We start from the raw sequence: 23,764 nt of genomic DNA on the forward strand, positions 1-23,764 counted from the left end.
GGGCTGACCTTATAGAGGTTTACAAAATTATGAGGGGCATGGATAGGATAAATAGACAAAGTCTTTTCCCTGGGGTTGGGGAGTCCAGAACTAGAGGCATAGGTTTAGGGTGAGAGGGGAAAGATATAAAAGAGACCTAAGGGGAAACGTTTTCATGCAGAGGGTAGTATGTGTATGGAATGAGCTGCCAGAGGATGTGGTGGAGGCTGGTACAATTGCAACATTTAAGAGGCATTTGGATGTGTATATGAATAGGAAAGGTTTGGAGGGATATGGGCCAGGTGCTGGCAGGTGGGACTAAATTGGGTTGGGATATCTGGTCGGCATGGACGGGTTGGACCAAATGGTCTGTTTCCATGCTGTACATCTCTATGACTCTAAGACTCTAATATAACTTTAACCACAAGTCTTCAGAACTTTAATGCTTCATTGGATATTTTAACATGTTTTGCCATGTTCCATAGATGAAGAAGGCTTTCCACCCAAACACAGTGGTTACCAAGATAATTCTTTCAGCATATGTGGCCTAACTTTATTAGGTAAAAGCAATAACTTTTGAAAATTACAGGTAATTGTCATCAGGTGCTAACATGATCATACCTCAAGAAAAAGGATTAACATTAACAAATTCAAAACCTGTAGAAACCCTATTTGAACATTAAATGTACATTGATGACTTTAATATTAAAGATGGATCCATTTATGGTTTCCATACAATAATAAAGAAAGATATGGAATATGATTCTTCCAAACACTATAAATAAACCCAGAATACCGGTTCACAAAAGTGGAATTTAACTTCTCCAGTCATGTAATTCAATGGTCCTTCTGTTGTCTCCCACATGGCATAAACATCCTTACCAGGAAAAAGTTACTCTTCTGGCTAATTAATTGCAAGGCCTTGAGAAATCTTCCAGTTATTTAAATTTGATACTAAGCAGTATCTAGTTTAAATCAGACAAGTTCCCGGGTAACTGATAAGGAGCTGTTTTCTATAGTACTGGAGTGAAGAAAATTAAATTTCCCTTTCTGATCACAGGTACCTGCATCTTTCCCTCATCGTGATTTCCCCAACTGTATATACCAACTCTAGTAACCATAACATTCCTTTCTCCCTGGTCTCGCTTGCACTAGTCACTTTTTTTATTTGATTGTGGGATGTGTGTGTTACTAACCAGACTTGCATTTATTTCCCAATTGCTCTTGAACTGAATGGCTTACTCAGCCATTGTAGAGGACAATTAAGAATCAACCACATTACTGTTGGTCTGGAGTTACAAGTAGGTCAGACCTGGTAAAGATGAGAGATTTTCTTTCCTAAATGATGGTTTATTTTACAACAATTGACAATAGTTATATTATCACCAATCAGCTAACTTTTAGTTCCAGAATTTATTGAATTCATTGTTTTTATCATTCATTCGCAGGATCAAGGTGTCGCTTGCTGGGCCAGCATTTATTGCCTATCCCTAATTGAAGTTAAGAATCAACCGCATTGCAGTGGGTCTGAAGTCACATATAGGCCAGACCAAGTAAGGATGGCAGTTTCCTTCCCTAAGGGACATTAGTGAGCCAGATGGGTTTTTCATCCTGACAATCGACAATGAACTTAATGGTCATCATTAGACTCTTAATTCCAGATTTTCTTTTATCGAATATTAATTATCTGCTATACAGGATTTTAAATCCATATCCCCAGAACATTAGACAGAGGTTCTGAATTACTAATGACTTTACAACTGCACCACTGCATTATCACCTACCCAATTCATCCACCAAAAAAACAGCTTTCAGTAGCATAATTTCCACTCCACAGTAGCTGATCTACAATTTCCTTCATACCTTCCATGTTCCAACAAACTTGGAACTCCAACATGCTCCATATTCTGCCAGTGTTATCCCTTGATTTACTACTTTATTCCTAGTTTAACAGTTTACCACTGCCACAACAGCATTCCCTCCATGTATTTGTACTTTTCCTTCCACTTGACTCAGAATTTCTTCCAATACTGCCATGCATTAAATTAATAGTTTCTAATGCTTTTCATTTCTGAATATGATCCAGTAGTTCTGAGCAGAGAGGTCTCCAAAATTAAACTACATAAAATATTAAAACTACATCACTGCAAGTAACTCAAACTGTTCCAAGTTACGATTAAAGCACTTAAAGGTGATTAACTTGCAAAAACTTGATTAAAACAAAATAAAGACCACAAGGTACTGGCTACATATTCAATTTTCTTTAAAAACCTGAGTTAATTTCCAAGGCCTGGAGTCAAGCTTATATGTCTAATTGTTTAATAAGAGAAATAAATCAATGCTGAGGTTTACAGACCAGTCAGTTTGATAAATATTGAGGGAGAGCTGCTAGAGTGTTATTTATTATCACTTAGAAGGTTTTTACTAAGTTATTAAGGATGTCCAAAACATCTTCAGGCAATATTAGTTAAATCTCAATTGTTTAAATTATTTCAGAAGCAACAAAATTATTGGATGCTGGCAGCCCTCTTAATCCTATTTCTCTTGATGTCCAAAACATATTTGATAAATTTGGCACATACAAGGCTATTAGAGATAAATAATGTTATCAGATTTTATACACAAATAGGTAATTGGTAGTAATATATTGGCAAAATTATTGAATTATTGGATTCTTCTGAATGGAGCTTAAAGGAAAGAAGTTGCAAAGAGTTTTATTTCCAAACCATTCCTGTTCATTATTTTCATTCATTAGATTAATGAAGGGATTAACAAAATATCTGTACATTCACCAATGTCATGAAAATGTGTAACGACATTTGTAACTAGATTAATAAATTGCAGCTGCTTTAGATAGCTTGAGAAAATGAGTCTGTTGGTGTGACATGTATCTGCCAATGTGGAAAGTGCAATGCAATACATCTGGGGTTTGGAACACCAACTCTATTTATTTGGTGTTGAAATTCTTATGAAATAATCAGAACATGTTTGTAACCAACAATGGAACAATGAACAGTACACTACAAGAACTACCTTTTCACTCAACAAGCTTGAGCTGATACATACAGCTCTAAACTTAAAACCTTTCACCTCTATGCAGTCTGTATCCTTCTATTCCCTGCCTATGCATGTACTAAATCCTGTCATTGTTTCATGGTGCTCTCAATCACTTCATTTTTTCATGTAGGAGGACTGGGAGAAGAAACCAATCTCCTCCATGTTCTACTAGGCATTTGCTGTATCTTAGAGTACTTTTAAGTACTGTGTTCCTGAATTGATAATATGTAAGAGTAGCCCTAAGTGAACAGGAGTGAACAATATGCTCAAGACTGCAACTGCATATGAGCAATGTCATGAAGAATCGAGCAGAGGATCAAATGAGACGTCCATGTCCCAAAACTTGAGTCTGAACAAATATAACTGATTTTGAAAACAAAACCAAGTATCAAATTTAAGAAATATGCAAGAGATGTTGTTATTGTTGTGTCTAGTCAGCTTAACCTAATGTTCAACTGATTGCTGCAAATGTGGGAAAGATCCCAGATTTCTTAGAATTTTGTTTTTAGTTATGAATATGTAATGTTTCATAAGGGATAATGAGCAAACATTGATAATGATGCCTTATTTGGTGGAGCAAAATTGTGGGGTCATTTTCAAATATACAAATACAGCACAACAATGTGCCAAAAGTTAGCTAATTGCTTTAAACATTTGGAATTTATGTGATATTTTCTCTAAATCTGAATGAAAATGGGCAGAATAATTTGCTTTCAAATTTCAGTAATTTTCCTATTTTGTCTTGCTCTGATAATCTTTATCATAAAGTGTTTCTCTTCTGCACAATCCCTGGGGTGAATGTATGAACAGACAAAAATGTTAAACAGCAAAAAAAACAGCTGGTCTATTTAATATGTTCCACATAGTTATTATGCCTTATACAGAAGAAGTAGGAAAAATCCAGTTCCAAAGTTGGAATGGCTCAAGAAACAAACTGATAATATTCAGAGTCAATGTGCTGGTAAATCACATGTTGTCCTAATCTGTTACTTTATTAGTGTTCTCATATCAACGTCTAAAGTCTTGATGAATTTTATAGTACAGAAACGTAATTAACAGTCAATGCCATTTTAAATATTGAATAATTCCCCAACTCAGACTTTAAATGAAATGTGATTAAAGTTTTTATTGAGTGATACTAATATCACATCACAGAAACCAAAAGTTCCAGATTGTTTAGATGATGTTATTATCTCAAGACTGGAAACAGATCAGTCTGTTCTTTGACCTCACATCTCATATTTTCTATTTTTTTTAACCTTTTAGTCTATATTTCTACACATATTAAACTGTAACAAATTTTGGGTCAAAGTTTGTGAGAAGATTTGTAGCTCGGGTGCTCGTTGCTGTGGTTCTGTTCGCCGAGCTGGAAGTTTTTGTTGCGAATGTTTCGTCCCCTGTCTAGGTGACATCCTCAGTGCTTGGGAGCCTCCTGTGAAGCACTTCTGTGGTGTTTCCTCCAGCATTTATAGTGGCCTGTCCCTGCCGCTTCCGGTTGTCAGTTTCAGCTGTCCGCTGTAGTGGCCGGTATATACGGTCCAGGTCGATGTGTTTGTTGATGGAGTTTGTGGATGAGTGCCATGCTTCTAGGAATTCCCTGGCTGTTCTTTGTTTCGCTTGCCCTATAATGGTAGTGTTGTCCCAGTCAAATTCATGTTGCTGTTGTCTGCGTGTGTGGCTACTAGGGATAGCTGGTCGTGTCATTTCGTGGCTAGTTGATGATCCACGAACTGAAACTGACAACCGGAAGCGGCAGGGACAGGCCACTATAAATGCCGGAGGAAACACCACAGAACCGCTTCACAGGAGACGCCCAAGCACTGAGGATGTCACCGAGACAGGGGACGAAACGTTTGCAACAAAAACTTCCAGCTCGGTGAACAGAACCACAGCAAATTTTGGGTCAATTTGCAAATTCCTGTGAAGGAGAAGTTCAAACAACATACTGGTGCTATACTTAATTGGAGAACAGCTAGTGAAAAATCTGATTCAAAAAATTAGATTCTATTAATTGTTTATCATTTATAAAATTTGAAACTTACACTAGGGAATCTGTTCCTGCCTGTTAAAAGCTACTTAGTATCCAAAACTGATCCAAAGTGATGTTCTATTACTGAGGTTTCACTTATGAGTTTCAATATTTCATGCATTGGTTATTGCTAAAGAATTGACCTGTCGAGAATAATTAATTTGGCTTATGTTATCTATTATCCAAATTGGGCTATTTATAGCTTTTTTTCACATCATCCCTAGAAACCTACTCTTTGACAGTACTGCATAAACTTTGAATGCTCTGCCTGTCTATTTGATTTCCACATGCAGCATCCAGATTTCCTTGAGCCACTTCATTGGGGTTGGCATTTTCTCAAATGAGACCAAGAATATCTCATCCTGTTCCTCACATTTTTGTAAAGCCTGCACAAATGTAAACGTCACCTTACTTGATATTTGTATCTGAAGTCTCCTTTCTGTACCTGCATCATTCTTAGCACAAATTACTTCCTTTCTCCCTCTCTTTCTTGCATCTTCAATTGTAGTTTTCTCAATTCTATTTTTTTTATTTCCAATTCCTTACATTTTCAGCACTTTGTAATTCAATTTTCAGCTTTTTCATCTTTTCTTCATGCTGAAACTGCTATAACTACAACGCAATATTAACTGATTCTATGATCCTGTTCCATGTATCTGGTATTCTATGTATCTGGTCCTTGCTGTATTTTTACTAAACTCAAATGCTGTGCTAACTCTTTGGTTACCTCCATCTTCCTAATTCTGGCAGGCAATTCCACTTACAAGTTACTTACCAATTCAATTAATTTGACTTTTGTAATCTCTTTTAAGTTCATCAGGGCTCAAGGAACTCATTTGAAATCTGTAACATTTACTTCCATTGTCCTTGCTTCTAAAATCCAAAATAAAGAAAAAAAAACATATTGTAGTCTTCGCAGAATGAATGCATATAAATCAATGTGTGTGAACTCTTAAACTGTGCACCAACACCAGGTACCAAACTGATAAATATTATTATGCATGCATTGTGGTAATAGATTTCCTTGAGCCCCAAAACTGAAACTACCTACAAACAATTCTGTAGTAAGAATGAAAAATACAATCTAATCAAAATTAGTATTTTCCTGAAAACTTTCCATTCCTCCCATATTCTACTACCAATATTGTCTCCTATCGCTTCTTTTAAACCCTCTTTCAACATCAGGTTTAGGGTGAGAGGGGAAACATTTAAAATTTTTAAATTAATTTTAAATTTAAAATTTTAAAAGGGGCAATTCTTTTTCATGCAGAGGGCGGTGTGTGTATGGAATGACCTGGCCCGTCTCTGAACTGCAATAGAACTTCTGATCCTCATGAAGTATCAAGGCTGATTTGCACCTCAGCTGCATTTACCCACCAAAAGTCCTTTTCTTTTAATATGCTTAACTAAATGGGTATATATTTTGAAGGGGTGGGGTGGGGGGGGTGCAGTACGATGAATCAGAGAAGATGATTTTGAAAATGGATGGGATATTCACAGAGAAGACAGCCATAATAACTTAACAAATTACTTAAAATCGTAAATAACAGTTCTGATCTGAGGATAAGTAAAACAAATCAAAACAATGTAAGATCACTTGGTGTGATGAACAATTGCTAGGCAGGGTTGGGAAATCTACTAACTGAGGCAACTGAGCCTTTTTGCTCCTAGGGAACAGTCTTTAGTTGACATCTGTGCTATACTTTAGTATGGGAGGAATCGTTGAAAATCTAATGAAATACCCTTCTGCTGAGGACAAATTACGTTCTACTAAAATGCAATTAAAATTATGGGCAGTTACAGATCACACGGTAACAATACCTAGAGTGCAACGGCATCACAATAAACGAGAAAGTCAAGATTTTGTAAAGCATAATAGGAAAATTGAACTAGTGATTTTTGAGAAGATTTGTAGCTCAGGTTGATGATAAGTCTAAGTTAGTTCATTAGTTAGCAAATTTACAGGAAAATTGAATATCAAAAAACAATTTCAACACAAAATTACAATTATGGCACGCTACTCCTTAAACCTATTCCCCGCACCTCCCACTGTCGCCTACCTATTACATTTAGTAGGGTGTTACTAAGACGAAAAAGAATGAAAAAAAGTGCCCACTTATCAAATTTAGTGAAAATCGAAAGAACTACGGATGCTGTAAATCAGAAACAGAAGTTGCTGGAAAAGCTCAGCAGGTCTGGCAGCATCTGTGCAGAGAAATCAAAGTTAACACTTCTGCTCCAGTTCTGAGGAAAAGTCACCAGACCTGAAACGTTAACTCTGATTTCTCTGCACAGAGACTGCCAGACCTGCTGAGCTTCTCCAGCAACTTCTGTTTTTGTATCAAATGATGTGATTCGACATAGCTCCCAACCTTAAGTTGAAACTTAAATTACATTTTCTGGGTAAAGTTATATTATTTCAATGGTGATTTTAAAAAAGAATTGTATTACCACTGTCTTTTTATTCTTGTCTATATTTACACAAGCAGCCAGTACCGGAATTTAGAATCCAGCCGATTGTCTACCAGAACTTCTGTAACATTCCAATAGTTCGGAAGTCACATTCAATTAGCAGCACGGCAACCAAATCACATCGTGCATTACTTTATTATTTGTGTATATTAATGAAAACAAAGAAAAATCTTAAATTAGTCACCTCTTTATAAAATAGAATACCAGTTCTAAACTTGAACACTGGGTGGTCGGTGTATTACGCAGCCAGATCCATTTTATAAAAACATGATGTTTCCACTCGAGGAGACCAGTCTTAACGTGGTTTGAATCTTGAACAGTTTACCAGCAGCGACAGCATACTTTTGATTAGCTGTGGCGCAATGAAGAAGGAATACCCTATCCGGCACTACAAATGCTTTTGTTTTCATATTGGACATAAAATGTTTTTAATTACTCGCAGCTTCTGAACCGTGTATGATTTTATCAAACGGATGTAAAACATTTACATATCTCTGAAACTATTAGAAATAAAGTGACAGTATAAAATATGTTGAAATGTTATAACTCCCAATATCATAGTAGACTCAGTTGTATAGCACCGAAACAAGCCCTTCGGAAAAACTGGTCCATGCCAATCAGTAAATTACATTAATTTAGTACAATTTGCCAGCATTTGGTCTATATCCCTCTAAACCCTGCCAATTTCTGTACCCATCCAGATGCCTTTTATATGTTGTGATTGTACCAGCCTTCACCACTTCTGGCAGCTCGTTCCATTGGACTATTCACCCTATCCATACCTTATGATTTTATAAACCTCTATAAGGTCACCACTCAGCCTCCATGCTCCTTGGAAAATAGCCTCAGCCTATTTAGCTCAGACCCTCCAACTCTGGCAACATCCTTGTAAATCTTTTCAGTACCCTTTCAAGTTAATAGCATCTTTCCTGCAGCAGGGGGACCAGAATTGAATGCAGTATTCCAAAAATGCCTGAACTAATGTCCTATACAGCTGCAACATGACACTATACTCAATGCGGTAAAAACAATGACTGCAGATGCTGGAAACCAGATTCTGGATCAGTGGTGCTGGAAGAGCACAGCAATTCAGGCAGCATCCGAGGACAGGCAAAATCAACGTTTCGGGCAAAAGCCCTTACCTGCACATCCACTAATATCATCTATTGTATCCGTTGCTCCCGATGCGGTCTCCTCTACATTGGGGAGACTGGGCGCCTCCTAGCAGAGCGCTTTAGGGAACATCTCCGAGACACCCGCCCCAATCAACCAAATCGCCCAGTGGCTCAACATTTCAACTCCCCCTCCCACTCTGCCGAGGATATGGAGGTGCTGGGCCTCCTCCACCGCCGCTCCCTCACCACCAGACGCCTGGAGGAAGAACGCCTCATCTTCCGCCTCGGAACACTTCAACCACAGGGCATCAATGTGGTCTAGCTTATCTCTCCACGCTTCAGGCTCTCTGCCTTTATTCCTGATGAAGGGCTTTTGCCCGAAACGTCGATTTTGCCTGTCCTTGGATGCTGCCTGAATTGCTGTGCTCTTCCAGCACCACTGATCCAGAACTATACTCAATGCACTGACCAATAAAGGCAAGGGTACCAAAGACCTTCTTCACTACCCTGTCTACCTGTGACTTCATCTTCAAGGAACTATGAACCTGCATCCCAGGGTCTCTTTGCTTGGCAACACCCCCCAGGGTACTAACAATTAAGTATATGAAACTTGCCCTGATGTGCTTTACCAAAATGCAAGCCCTCATATTTATCAAATTAAAATCCTTCTGCCACTCCTCGGCCCATCAAGCCATCTGATCAAGGTCCTGTTGTACTCTGAAGTAACCTTCTTCACTGTGCACTACACAACCAAATTCAGTGTCATCTGTAAACTTACTAATTATTCCTCCTAAATTCACATCCAAATCACAATTTTAGAGAAGATTTGTAGCTCAGGTTGTGGATCAAGTTGTAAGTTTGCTCACTGAGCTGGTAGATTTGTTCTCAGATGTTTCTTCACCATGCTAGGTAACCTCCTATGAGCCTCCAATGAAACACTGGTGTTCTGTCCTGCTTGCTATTTATGTGTCTTGGCCTGTTGTGGTGGGTGATATCACTTCAGGTTCTTTTTCTAAGAGGTTGGAAAATGGAGTCCAAATCAATATTTTTTGTTAATGGAGTTCTGGTTTCAGTGCATGTCTTGTTTAGCCTGTCCCAGAATGGATGTATTTTCCTAGTCAAACTGATGTCCCTCTTTGCCTGTGTGTATGGATACTAGTGATAGCTGGTCATGTCTTTTGGTAGCTAGTTGATGCTCGTACGTCCTGGTGGCTAGTTTCCTACCCATCTGCGCAATGTAATATTTGTTGCAGTCCACGCAGGGTATTTTGTATATGACATTCGTTCCGCTGGTTGTTGGTACAGGGTCCTTTAAATTCATGAGGAGCTGTTTCAGTGTGGCAGTAGGTTTGTGGGCTAGCATGATGCCTAGAGGCTGGAGTAGTCTGGTCATCATCTGACATGTCTTTAACGTATGCCAGCAGAACCAGCAGAATGAACGTCATATACAAAATACCCTGCAAGGACCACAACAAGCATTACATTGGACAGATGTGCAGGAATCTAGCCACCAGGATACATGAGCACCAATTAGCCACCAAAAGACATGACCAACTATCACTACTATCCATTCGCACAGACAAAAAGGGACACCAGTTCGACTTGGACAATACATTCATCCTGGAACAGGCTAAACAAAGACACACAAGGGAATTCCTAGAGGCATGGCATTCTAACCAGAACTCCATAGACAACCTTGGAACTCATTTACCAACTTCTCAGAAAAAGAACTGGAAGTGATATCACCCACCACAACAGACCAAGGCACATAAAAAGCAAATGGAACACCAGCATTTCATCGGAAGCTTACTGATGATATTACCTAACATAGTGATGAAACATCAGAGAATATATCTACCAGCTCAGCGGGCAAAATTACGATCTGATCACATCCAAATCATTTATGTAAATGACCAATAATAGTGGATCCAGCACCGATCCTTGCAGCACACCACTGGTCACAAGCTTCCTGTGTGAAATATAGGGGTGGTATGGTGGCTCAGAGGTTAGCACTGCTGCCTCACAGCACGAGGGTTCCAGGTTCAAATCCCTCCTCGAGTGACTGACTGTGTGGAGTTTGCACATTCTCCTCGAGTCTGCATGGCTTTCCTCCGGATGCTCCGGTTTCTTCCCACAGTCCAAAGATGTGCAGGTCAGGTGAATTGGCCATGCTAAATTGCCCATAGTGTTAGGTGCATTAGTCAGAGGGAAATGGGTCTGGGTGGGTTACTCTTAGGAGGGTCGGTGTGAACTTGTTGGGCCAAAAGGCCTGTTTCCACACTGTAGGGAATCTAATCTCATCATAACCATCCACCACCACACTCTGAGTCCTAATTTCAAGCCAGTTCTGTATTCAAATGGATAGCTCTCCCTGGATTCCATGTGATCTAACCTTGCTAATCAGTCTACCATGCGGAATCTTGTCAAACACCTTGCTGAAGTCCACATAGACAATGTCCATTGCTCTGCCTTCATCAATCTTTAACTTCTTCAAAAACTCAATCAAGTTATCGAGACATGATTTCCAACACACAAAGTCATGTTGACTATCTCTAATCACTCATAGAATCATAGAATCCCTATTGTCCTCTACAGCCCATCAAGTCCACACCGATCCTCCAAAGAGTAACCCACCCAGACCCATTCCACTACCTTATTATCATATATTCACCCTGACTCAGGCACCTAACCCACACATCCCTGGACACCATGGGACAATTTGGCATGGCCAATTCACCTAAACTGCACACCTTTGGATTGTGGGAGGAAACAAGAGCACCCAAAGACATAGGGAGAATGTGCAAACTCCACACAGTTGCCCAAGGCTGACATCAAACTTGGATCTCTGGCACTGGGAGGCAGAAGTGCTCACCAGCTACTGTACGACCCCAATGCAGGTAAAGGACACAAAGGTTTATGGCAAATCAAAAAATAACCTAATTCCTGCCTACAACTTGACCAAGAAGCATCTTTATAATCCTGGTTAAATCAAGAAGTCGGTACCCCTTGCCTTTTCAAATACATGTAAATCCTGTCCCTTAGAATCCCCTCCAATAACGTTTGCATTATTGATGTCAGGCTTCACCGGTCTATAATTCTCTGGTTTTCCTTACAGCTTTTCTTAAATAGTGGCACTATGTTAGACATGATCCAGTCTTCTGACACCTCACCTGTGGCTATCAATGATAAAAAATATCTCAGCAAGGAGCCCAACAATCATTCTCTAGCTTCCCACAAAGTCCGAGAATATACCTGATCAGGTCCCAAGGATGTATCCACCTTTATGAACTCTAAGACATCTAGCACCTCTTCGTCTGTAACAGGGGCCAGTTTTCAAGATATGATTATTTATTTCTCCAAGTTCTCTAGCTTCCATATACTTCTCCAAAGTAAATACTGACACAAATTACTCATTTTGTACCTCACCCATCTCCTGCAGTTCCACACATAGAAGGCCTTATTGATCTTTAAAGGGTAACTAATAGATAATGTGGAGGTAAAAGAAACTCAATGTGACTCCTTTAAAATTATTAAAATCATTAAAAAATTGCAATTTAATAGCAGATTACTGAGAATAAAGTAGAGCTTCATGGACGTATTGTATTAATTGACTGATTTATTATCATCACGTACCAAGGTACAATGAAAATTGTTGTTTTGTTCACTATGCAGACAGATTGTACCATATAGCTTACGTCATGGTAGCAGAACATAATGCAGAATACAGTGTTACAGTTGGAGAGAAGGTGCAGAGAGAGAGAGAGAGATCAGAATTAGCACTTGAGAAGTCCTTTCAAAGTCTGATAACAGCCGAGAGGAAGCTGTTCTGGGATCAGTTTGTACCTTTATTCAAGCTATCATCTGCCTGATGGAAGAGGGAGGAAAAGAGTATAACTGAGTGGGAGGGGACTTTGATTATGTTGGTTACTTTTGAGAGGCAGCAGAAAATTTAAATGGAGTCAGTGGATGGAAGGCTGGTTTGCCATAACTGAGGCTTTGTTGACCAATTCTGTAGTTTCTTGCTGTCCCGGGAAAAGCAGTTGCCATACCGCGCTGATATATTCTGATAGGCTGCTTTCTGTGGTGCATTTATAAAAATTAGTAAGAGTCCTTGTGAACATGTGAAATTTCTTTAGCCCCCTGAGGAAGTAAAGGCGTTGTTGTGCTTTCTTGACCTTTGAGCTTGGAGACTAATTGCAAAGGATTAAGACAATTTGATAATGTCTATTCATAACGAACGATAAGGACAGAGGAGTCGAAACGTTAACTGTGTTCTCTCCACAAACACTAGTGATGGTTGTGGCTCACAGGGTTCCTCCTCCTACTCCTCCCCTGATCATCCATTGTCAGTGAGTAAAGGATAATGTGAAATCGAAAATCACTTGGTACTTGCCTTTAGCCTTCACAACAGCGGCTAAAACAACGGATCATCCGGCAAATCAGACTGAGCCTGCCAGGAGCCGGAGTCTTCATCATTTTAGCAGCTTTAGCAAGAAGTCGATCATCATCAGCGCTAAATCTGCTTGCCACTGACTCGGGGATGTCAGCATTTTATAGCATTTGCAATTGTCGAAAAACACCACGTGAATCGTAGCGCAGCCCGTATTTCCCGAGATCTGGGGATGTCACATCTCGGGGCTTGCACTTTCTTCCTGAAGTGAACGAGCTGCGACCAGCGTGTGCTGTATAAGTTTTTGACCAATGTTACTGAATGTTCGTGTGAGGAAGGGTTTGCGGCTGATGGTCAAACCTCAGAGCTCGGACTGAGTTATTTTCCTCGTATGGAAAAGGTCAGCTTTACATTAGTTACTGACGAATCAAACATCGAAACTGACATTTTAATTGGCAAGATTGATGAACTCCATGCGATTTGATGCAATGATGCACAGAGCGGCTGGAGCACAACTTCTGGGAAATGTTGACGCCAACAAGATCTTTCTGATTCTAATGTATCTCGACTCCGTCATCACAGTAAGCAAACTGTTTAACTTTGTTTTCAGGTGAACATTTTTCTCACGGATTTAGATGAATGAATTTTCGTGATTTGAAGTCAATACGGGAGAAAAGGTCAGATTATTGTTTTTTTTTAAATGCCAAGACTATTTTGCACATTTTCACAGTTAAGATGTTGAGCCGAGCATAAGGGTTGAGTTCCTGATCAACTTATTCACTTGACGATTTGGAGCAAAGACCACCAATCCGATGTCAATAACTAGACTGTTCAATTCACTGGCTAGTGACCCGGAAAAGCGTTAGATTGGCTTAAGTATGGTAAAATATGTTATCGAGAGAATACCCTACAATTAAACACTACTAAAGACTCTGAGAGATGCGTAATGCCGTGAACACCTTGCGATCGTGCCATGCTTTTCAGTATTAAACTGATGTATTCTAATTTTTGCTCTTCTATGTACATCGTTCATAACGAATCCACTACACGCAGTTAATTCAATGTATTCTGATACTGCATATTTATTGGCTAAGACACAGTTTGTGTCAAAATTCAAAACAAGAAGATGCCTTGTCATTTGCCTGGTTACAGATTTCAGACTTTATTAAAAAAAAAAGGCTGTGAACCAGCGACTCATTCACAATTCTCACTGGTTGAATATAATAGAAAGCATGTGGAGAAGTAAGAATCTCGCAAAGTGAACGTTTAAAACAAAATCAAAAGGCGAACGTATCAATTTATGTTGCAAGAAACGTGACGAAGCTTGATTGAGAAGGTTTTGGATAACATACCAGGTTATCTTTACGTTTCTACAGGTGAGAACCAACCCACCAGAATGCGAAATTCCCAATATCCTCAAAAAACAAGAAGAGAAATGTTTTGAGAAGTTGACAAATGATAAAAGCATATTTGAGAAGCAAAGGTTTCAAGCAGGTAAGACTGGAAACATGGAATGGAGCATATAACATACATATTGAAAATTAGATGAAACACTTTACCAATGTTGTGATTTGCAATCGTCTTCCTGGAATCTTGTTCATTTTTCAAAATCACACTATTCATCTTCCAGAATATCCAGAACATAGGGTTCTAGTACTGTAACTGCTTTCAGGAAAACAAAGGCCATCAATTTTGGATCTGAAAAGTGGCCAGTCTATGTCAGATTGCCCAAGAATTGTAAAGCCTCAAAAATTTGAGCAGGAGGAAAAGCCAGCTGTTTCATGCTACTGCCATGCATTAGCAATATGAGTTGCATTTGCCATGAACAGATTATTGCTAAAACAACATTCTGCTTAGCACATTGTTGAGCAATGCAGTGTATGACTCTCAAAGCCTAGCAGTTAAGTGCCAATCATCATTAACTGGTGTGTTTTCCACTGTAATACCTCAACCTATCCAAGACCACTTGCCAACTAATCAGCATTCTCCTTTCATGCAGGTCTAAATATTATTTTCCTCAAGCTGATAGTTTTGTAAATTGCCCTGATAATTGCAAATGAAAACATTCAACAAAATTTGTCTTTTCCAGCAGGAAATATTAGACATATAAATCAATGCAAGCACCTCACTCTGGCCACCATATAACTGTTTCTTCACCACAATGTCCGTGCATGCTCCATGGTTGCCATCCTGTTTCATCTGTCATCCACTCTTGTCAGCAGCTGGAAACCACCAACCTCCCCATGTCATCATGTCAATCCTCAAAACAACTCACACACCACTTCAGCTCTTCAACACTTTGAAGCTAAGTAAAAATCCTGCCTGTATCTCCAAGTCCCTGTCTGTGAAGCAGGGTGCAAGCTTTGTTTTCTATGTCCTGTCCTCAGATATAATAGTCAAGCACCACAGCATAAGGGACAGTTCCTGACTTGTAGTGCATATGAAGTGGTATGTAATTGTTCCACGGGCTAGAGTGATATGAACGTGGGGGAAGATCCAGGAAGTGGTAGGTACTTCCATCCCTCTTGCTGCACAATTGCACACGAATGGTATCAAATAGCTGGGTTACATAATTACATAAAAGTGTGAAATATTGCATAAGTAAAAGTGAGCCATTGCATCACCAGAGCCATGAATCTGACTCAACAGAGCACTTCAACTGAAAAAGGGAAATTCAGCCGAGTGGATCTGTCATTGATGTTTGTGGGATATTGCTGGCACATTGTGTGGATATTGTTACTTTTTGACAACAAAGCTCTGATTGGGCTTCAAAAATAGCTCTTGCCAAAATTGATTGCAACTTCCAGAGCACATGTTTAAAGGGGAGACAGTTGTATCCTGGACTAGTAACCAAAACTAATTGTCTGGATTCAAATCTCTTGTGGGCAATTTTAAGGAGGAAATTTAATCCAAAGAGTAAAGTCTGAATCAAAAACAAACATTGCTGGAAAAGCTCAGCAGGTTTGGCAGCATCTGTGGAGAGAAATCAGAGTTAATGTTTTATGTCCAGTGACCCTGCTGCCAGGCATGCTGAGATTTTCTAGCAATTTCTGTTTTAGTTTCAGATTTCGAGCCTCTGCAGTTCTTTCAGTTTTTTATGTAAAATCTGGAATTAGAGTCATAGCATCATAGAATCCCTGCAGTGTAGAAAAGACCCTTCAGCCCAACAAATCCACACCGACCTTCCGAAGAATTGAAAGCTAGTTTCTTTAGTGGTGACCATGAAATTATCAATTTCCATACAAATCCAACTAGCTCACTATTATACTTCAGGGAAGGAAACTTGCCATTCTTACCTGACCTAAGATTCCAGCCCAGAGTAATGTGGTTGACTTCTGTGTCCTGAAATGGCCTAGCAAGATGCTCATTTCAAGGGCAATTATTGATGTGCACTAAATAATGGGGCAGCATGATGGCTCTGTGGTTAGCGCTGCTGCCTCACAGTGCCAGGGGCCGGATTCAATTCCTGCCTCAGGCAACTGTTTATGTGGAGTTTGCACATTCTCCCTGTGTCTGTGTGGGTTTTCTCCCACAGGAGTTAGGTGAATTGGCCATACTAAATTTTCTGTAGTGTTAGGTGCATTAGTCAGGGGTAAATGTAGGGGAATGGTTCTGGGTGGGTTGCTCTTCAGAGGGTCGGTGTGGACTTGGGGCTTGTTTCTACACTGTATAGAATCTAATCTAAATGCTGGCCTTCCCTCTACACCCACATCTCATGAATGAATAAAGAAGAAAAACATTTTTTAAATGCAAAGTGTTTTTAAATCTTTCAAATGTTAACCCTTGTAACCTAGAACAGGGGTTCTCAGAGTGGTGTTAGGCACAAAATAAAAGTCTTGTGACATGAACTCCAAGACAGTAATGGCCACCATGGAGCTCTGACTAAGTCACAATAGATGCACTTTTACCCAAACAGGCACCATGTACCTCAGTCATTCCTCCACCAAGTCTCAAAAGTCTCTATCTTGTGCCCACAGGTCTCCCTCCCTCCATTCTCACAAGGTTGCTACTCCCATCACCGATCTGTAGCCCACCCTTCCACCACCTGGTTCTCACAGATCTCATTAAGGGCCGTGAAATATTCAATGCTTACATTTTTTTTGGAAAGGAGTTGGGAAGCATGGATCTAAAGACATATTCTTTTGTTTTTAATACATCAGTGTAAGCTTTCAAAAAGTATTCACCCAAGCGATCCACAATTAAAACCAATTTATACAAGTCAAAGTATTGCATATGTGTACCTTGGACATTTAGACAGTACACCCTTGCAATAATATTCTCTAAGAAAAATACATGTTATGCTTTTTATTCTTATTATAATTATCTCTGAAATCTATTGCATTTCAAATAATACATGTCCTCAATTCAAGCTTCAACTTCTTTCCAAAATTCCAACATGTCTATGAGGAATTATTATACAAATGATAAAAAGAAAAATTGGTCTTAATATGAATTTAATTGAGACAAACCACAAGAAAAGAAATGGAACAACTACTATGTTCAGTTTTGCAAAAATTTAGTTGTAAATGGTTCACAGCTATATGAAAAGATTGACTATCTAAAGATACTCACCATGTGAAATGCATTTCCCATTGCAGGTTTACTATGATAATAACTGTAAACTATACAGTTGTGCATTGCATTAGTAACCTGAAGGATAATCTCACAAGTTGTTAATAAATTCAACATGCACAAGAAGACGCTAACATGAAAGCAAGCATCTTTGTATCAGGAAAGCAAAATAATGTTGGCAGTCTTTATTTGGCTGCTTCCTTTTATCTCTTGACTAAGGTACATTATAATTTATATGAAATGTGCAGCTCTCTAGAGCACCATCCAAGCCATCAATGGAGGAAAAATATGGAGAGGAATGGGAGACGCATTCTACCAAAACACTAAACTAAGCGTGTACAGGCACTGCTGCACAGCAATAGTTAAAAACACACAAAAGTCACAATTATAAAATGTTTATTTCAAACAACTTTATAAACCTGTGCAAGTATGAACAGACATCATGACAAGTTGCTGTTGCCATCTAGTGGTTTCTGAATATTTCCTTATTTACCAGAAAAACCTGAATAAGCATTGACAGCAGAAAACACATAAAGAAAACAGTTAAACTGATTGATTATAACAGGTAAACCATAAAGTTTACCAACTATACAGTCATAACTGGTGTGTATTTAACATGGATAGATAGCATTGTACGCCAATATACACTGTTACAACCAAATGTGTAACTCAGTTGTTGCTCTCATAAAACAGTAATTTTCACTTACAACAATTTTGTATTGTTTACAAAGAAGATGTATGGTGCGAGGAGAAGTAGTTATATCCTAAGTTCATGAATAAGGCTACTTTCATAAAATATAAAAATTGCACAAGTTAATTTTATGAACTTGTCCAATTAACATAAGACACAACATTAACCTTGTTCCTTTCATGCACTCAGTTAGCTTTATTTTTAAATAATTTGCTGCTTTCTAAAATAAAATGCATACTTACTGTTTTACTGTGTGTTTGTTAAAATTCTCTCGTGTGAATATGTTGTCAACCATATATTCGAGATTTTATATTCGTCAATGCATTCAGCTCAATTTTGAATATTATATAATAACTTTTGAATCAAAGGAATGAGCTAAAAACAGCAGAGAGCTGCATCAAATTTGAGCTCGTGATTTTTTTCTAAGTGTCCTTCAGAAGAGATTATATGACTAGACAGTGCGATTGTCAGATTGTCACTGGAGCAAGGCAGACTGGAGTTGCATGCCAGGATCCTGTTGCACCCCAGATACAGCAGACTCATCAGGAATTGTTCAGGAAATTGAAGATTCTAAAAGGCATTTTCTCTGCATTCAGGAAACCTCTGCAAAAAAACCCTAAATACCAGTGAATCTGGACAGTTTTGCTTCCATTAAGCTAATAGTTACCCAGGCAAAAAAAATAGTTATGCAGCAGAAGTTAGACAATTTAAAACCAAGCCTAATTCCTAGGTAACTATCAAGCTGATTCTCCAACTTACCACAGAGCCCCCAATTACAATTCTCCTGACCTCTTATATCCATCGAACCCTGATAGCCAATTCCCTACCAGATCCTCCCAACCCAACCTCCCAAGACCTGACACTACAACTCCTCCACCCACTGAACCATTGACCCTGACACTTCCTACTGCTGCTGTTGGCATTGATATCGCACGTGACACCACCGCTGGCTCCAACATCCCTATCTCTGCCACAGTCAGTTCACAACCACCCTGTTACCCATGCCATTGTCAGCCCCAATGCACCCAGTCATGACTCTCTACCTCAACCCCAGCAATCGATCTTAGTCACTCCATCACTTACTTGGTGCTGTATACACCTGGCATACTCATCCACTTGTCACTCTACCTAACTGGCATCCATACCCTTTAACCAAGTGTTACACTAACCCTACACTTACATTATCTATGTACCCTTTTACAGCGGTTGTGACAGTGTCTGGCTGTTCTTCTGGTCATTTAAACCTCAGAACATGGCAGTAAAGAGCAGTAGGCATTGTCTGTACAGACTTCAGCAAAGCATTCGATGGTTCTGCATGGTAGACTGATTAGTAAGGTTAGGTCACATGGGATCCGGGGGAGTTAGCAAATTAGAAACACAATTGGCTTGAAGGTAGGAGTCAGAGCGTGGTGGTAGAGAGTTCCTTTTTGGATTGGAGACATATGTCCAGCATTATGCCAGAAGGTTTGGTGCTGGGTCCACTAATTTTCAACATTTATATAAGTGGTTTGGATCTGAATATAGAAAGTGTGGTTAATAGGTTTGCACATGACACCAGAATAGATGGTGCAGTGGACAGTGAAAAAGATTATCTCAGAGTACAACAGGACCTGAATCAGATGGTCTAATGGGCTGAGAAGTGGCAGATGGAGTTTAATTTAGATAAATGTGAAGTGTTGCATTTTGGTAAAGCAATCAGGTCAAGACTTATACAGTTAATGGTAGGCCCTAGGGAGTGTTGCTGTACCAAGACATCTGAGGGTGCCAGTGCATAGTTCCTTGAAAGTGCTGCTGCAGGTACACAGGGTGGTGAAGAAGGCATTTGGCACGCTTGCCTTCATTGGTCAGAGCATTGAGTGTAGGCATTGGGACATCATATGGTGACTGTACAGGACATTGGTGGGGCCACTTTTAGAAAACTGCATACGATTCTGGTCACCCTTCTATAGGAAGGATGTTGTTAAACTTGAGAGGCTGGCACTGGAGGGCTTGAGTTATAGGGAGAGGCTGAATAGGCTATTGTACCCTTTACTACCTTCTCCCTAGCCCCACCCCCACCCCCCATTTATCTCTCCACCCTGGAGACTTCCTTCATTACAAGGGGGGTGTAATTGCCACTGCTTGGATCACCTGGGCCACAGTGCACTAATCATTTATTGGATAAGCAAGACAGCAAAAGTTTGTTGGACTTATGCCTCTAATCCATTGTAACACCAGCAATTTTGTTTAAATCCAGTTCTGTTGATCTACATACACTGCACCTCATTGATAATAACAGATCATGAATTAGGTCTTATCCACAAATAGGACTTACACATTGACACATCTACAAAAGTTGACAGAAACCTTAGGCATACATTTATTTGTGAACATGATGGTATGATTTCTGAATGTTGGCATGCATGCCAAGTTTTATTTGTTGGGGTTATTATACAGCAAAATATTATAATATCTTATTTGAACAAGGCACTTAACAAATTTCAGTTTTCCAGGCTTCACAACTATTGTAGCCCTTTATAAATGGATACACTGAGCTTTTCATATTTCTGTTCTTAATATTTGGATTCTTAGATCTGTTCCTGACAATTTTGCATGGCAACGCTTTTATTTTTGGATGTAAAGTGGAAGATGACCTTGATAATACACATATATCCACTAACTATCCTAGGAATAACCCCATATCACATACGAAGGAGAAAAACATTCAGTCCATCAACATAAAATTAGTGTGAGACCTCAGGAACAGTACATTTTCAGTGAATGTAAAATATCTAAGCATCTATCATATATCTTCAACTTACAGCAATCCATCGTGCCACCACAAGTTGAAGAACTAGTGAAATTGCACAGCTGACTGTTAAGGCAAAATGGAATCCAGTTGGACCCATAATTGCAGGAAACAATGAACAATTTCAATATAGAGGTTGAAAGGAAATTCCAAGGCTCATACCTTAATCTAAACTCTTTTGGAGAACGGAATTGATAATGTTTAATCAGAGGTCGCAACATCTCCACAACCTTGGAAAGAGGTTATCAGAGCTTTTCCCAATCCAGCTTCTCACTCCAAACATACACCCACAAATCTGTCAGCAGTAGTCATCAGAAAATGATTGGCAACAGGGTGATATGGAGACAATGCCTGGTTGGTTGCCCTCAACTAGACTGGAGACTGGGGCTTTACAATTCACTTTAAATCTTGGGTTAAAGAACAAAGAATTAAAAAGAAAGTCATATTTAATGATGTTGATTTAGGGATAAAGTTTAGTCAGAATACCAGGGATCACTCTCCTGCTCATTCCAGAGTACTGCCATGGAATATTTTAAATTCTCCCAAGCAGACAGGTGAGGTCTTAGTTTAACACCCCCATCGAAAGAAGGCACCTTTGCGCAGTACTCCCTCAGTACAGTGTGTTACCTTGATATTTGTGCTCAGGTTCTGGAATGGCAATTGAAGGTGGAACTTTGTGACTCAAGCTATCAACCATGCCACAGCTGGTACTGAAGATGAGGTGGTGGTGAAGTGGTAATGTCACTGGACTAGTAATCCAGAAACCCAAGTTAATTCTCTGAAGGGAAAAGATTCAAATTTAATTAGTAAATTAGGAATCTAAAGCTCAATGCTTATGACTATAAAGCCATTGTTATTTAAAAATCCATCTGGTTTGGGGAAGGAAATCTACTGTCCTATCTGGTCTGGTCTACAAATAACTCTAGATCCACAGCAATGTGATTGACTTTTAACTTCTAAAATGACCTAGCCAACAATTAAGGAAGAGCAAATAATGTTAGCCTTACCTGCGATATGAATGTTGTTTTTTAAAAAACATTGAAGTGGTCTGAGCATCTTGTCCTCCTGTGACACTTCACAAAATAAATTATTACAAAAATAATGGCCCTTCGAATGATGTTCCAAAAGGGACCAAACAGCTGTGGAATGGCACCTTCACCTGGACTTAACATTTGTTAGGAGATAGTTTGGTTTTTCTCTGCCTGATCCAGATCATTAAGAACAATTTGAACACCATTATTACCATACTGGCTGAGGTCAGAGAAGATGGCACAGTACTAAGATTGAACCTGAGATTTGTGTGACTCAGTTGGTTCAGGCAGTGAATGGCTTTGTAGAGCCATTTATCACTCGAAATTCTATTCGCAGGATTTTACAAATAAGTCAAACTTGGCTGTTCCTTTATCAGCTTTATGATTGGCAGTTTTCTGATTCATACCACAATAGCACCATTGCTCTGTCATTTCTTACGAATGCATGAAGCTATCATGAATTGCACCTTTAGATTTGATTCTGAGATGCCGGTGTTGGACTGGGGTGTACAAAGTTAAAAATCACACAACACCAGGTTATAGTCCAACAGGTTTAATTGGAAGCACACTAGATTTTGGAGCGACACTCCTTCATCAGGTGATTGTGGAGGGCTCGATCGTAACACAGAATTTATAGCAAAAAATTGCAGTGTGATGTAACTGAAATTATACATTGAAGAATTGATTGTCAGACAATCAATTCTTCAATGTATAATTTCAGCTACATCACACTGCAAATTTTTGCTATAAATTCTGTGTTACGATCGAGCCCTCCACAATCACCTGATGAAGGAGTGTCGCTCCGAAAGCTAGTGTGCTTCCAATTAAACCTGTTGGACTATAACCTGGTGTTGTGTGATTTTTTAACCTTTAGATTTGGATGCCAGTTTCATTGAAGGACAGAGAAAATGTCATTGAAATTGAACAACATGATAGTTTTTAAATCCACACATTGAACCCATTAAAATGCTGTGGAGAAAAGCTCTGGAGATAACAAAAATTTAGTCAGACGTAATGAATGTAGATTCTGTTACCACTTTGGCTGTCTCGACCCACCACTGAAGAAGTCTCCTAAACAGACTGGCTAAGGACAGAGAAAATGTCATTGAAATTGAACAACATGATAGTTTTGAATTTTGTTTTTAAATCCACACATTGAACCCATTAAAATGCTGTGGAGAAAAGCTCTGGAGATAACAAAAACTTAGTCAGACGTAATGAATGTAGATTCTGTTACCACTTTGGCTGTCTCGACCCACCACTGAAGAAGTCTCCTAAACAGACTGGCTAAGGTTGAATCTGTCAAGAATGTGACTCCACATCCTCAAAAGAAGATGATGAAGACCTTGAGGAAGATGAAGCAGGTGAAGAAGAAAATGTTGTGGAAGAAAATGAATTCAACCCAGTAAATGAATAGTACAAAAATAATATCTCCACGTCATATAGGGTTAGAAGTGGTAAATGTGTCATGTTGAAATCTACCTTTGTGCTTTGCCTGCTTTGTTCTTTAATATAGTTTTCATCAATCATCATTGTGTTAATCCTGAACCTATTAAAAAAAACCTCAAAAGTGTTAAGAAAAAAAATGCTGTGGACATTTTTACCAGTATCTTCTTGTATGTCCCTGCCTCCACTGAATT

At 39.1% G+C, this 23,764-nt stretch overlaps 2 protein-coding genes across 2 annotated transcripts in view; one reads left to right on the forward strand and one right to left on the reverse strand.

Moving 5' to 3' along the window:
- cfap221 (cilia and flagella associated protein 221) overlaps positions 1–7,785 on the reverse strand; it is a 263,534-nt gene extending 255,749 nt beyond the window's left edge. Inside the window, exons 1-2 of the mRNA XM_043693986.1 lie at positions 7,722–7,785; positions 5,841–5,938 (exon numbers count right to left, since the gene is read on the reverse strand). The gene's annotated coding sequence lies outside the window, so the exon portion shown is untranslated. The remainder of the gene's footprint in view (positions 1–5,840; positions 5,939–7,721) is intronic.
- Positions 7,786–13,046: 5,261 nt separating this feature from the next.
- The window catches only part of LOC122551681 (secretin receptor), a 35,170-nt gene continuing 24,452 nt past the window's right edge, over positions 13,047–23,764 (forward strand). The window contains exons 1-2 of the mRNA XM_043693991.1: positions 13,047–13,623; positions 14,419–14,536. Coding sequence (XP_043549926.1) covers positions 13,507–13,623; positions 14,419–14,536 — 235 coding nt within the window. The 5' untranslated portion in view covers positions 13,047–13,506. The remainder of the gene's footprint in view (positions 13,624–14,418; positions 14,537–23,764) is intronic.

This window comes from Chiloscyllium plagiosum, chromosome 7 (genome assembly GCF_004010195.1).
Source record: "Chiloscyllium plagiosum isolate BGI_BamShark_2017 chromosome 7, ASM401019v2, whole genome shotgun sequence".
Taxonomy (NCBI): Eukaryota; Metazoa; Chordata; class Chondrichthyes; order Orectolobiformes; family Hemiscylliidae; genus Chiloscyllium; species Chiloscyllium plagiosum.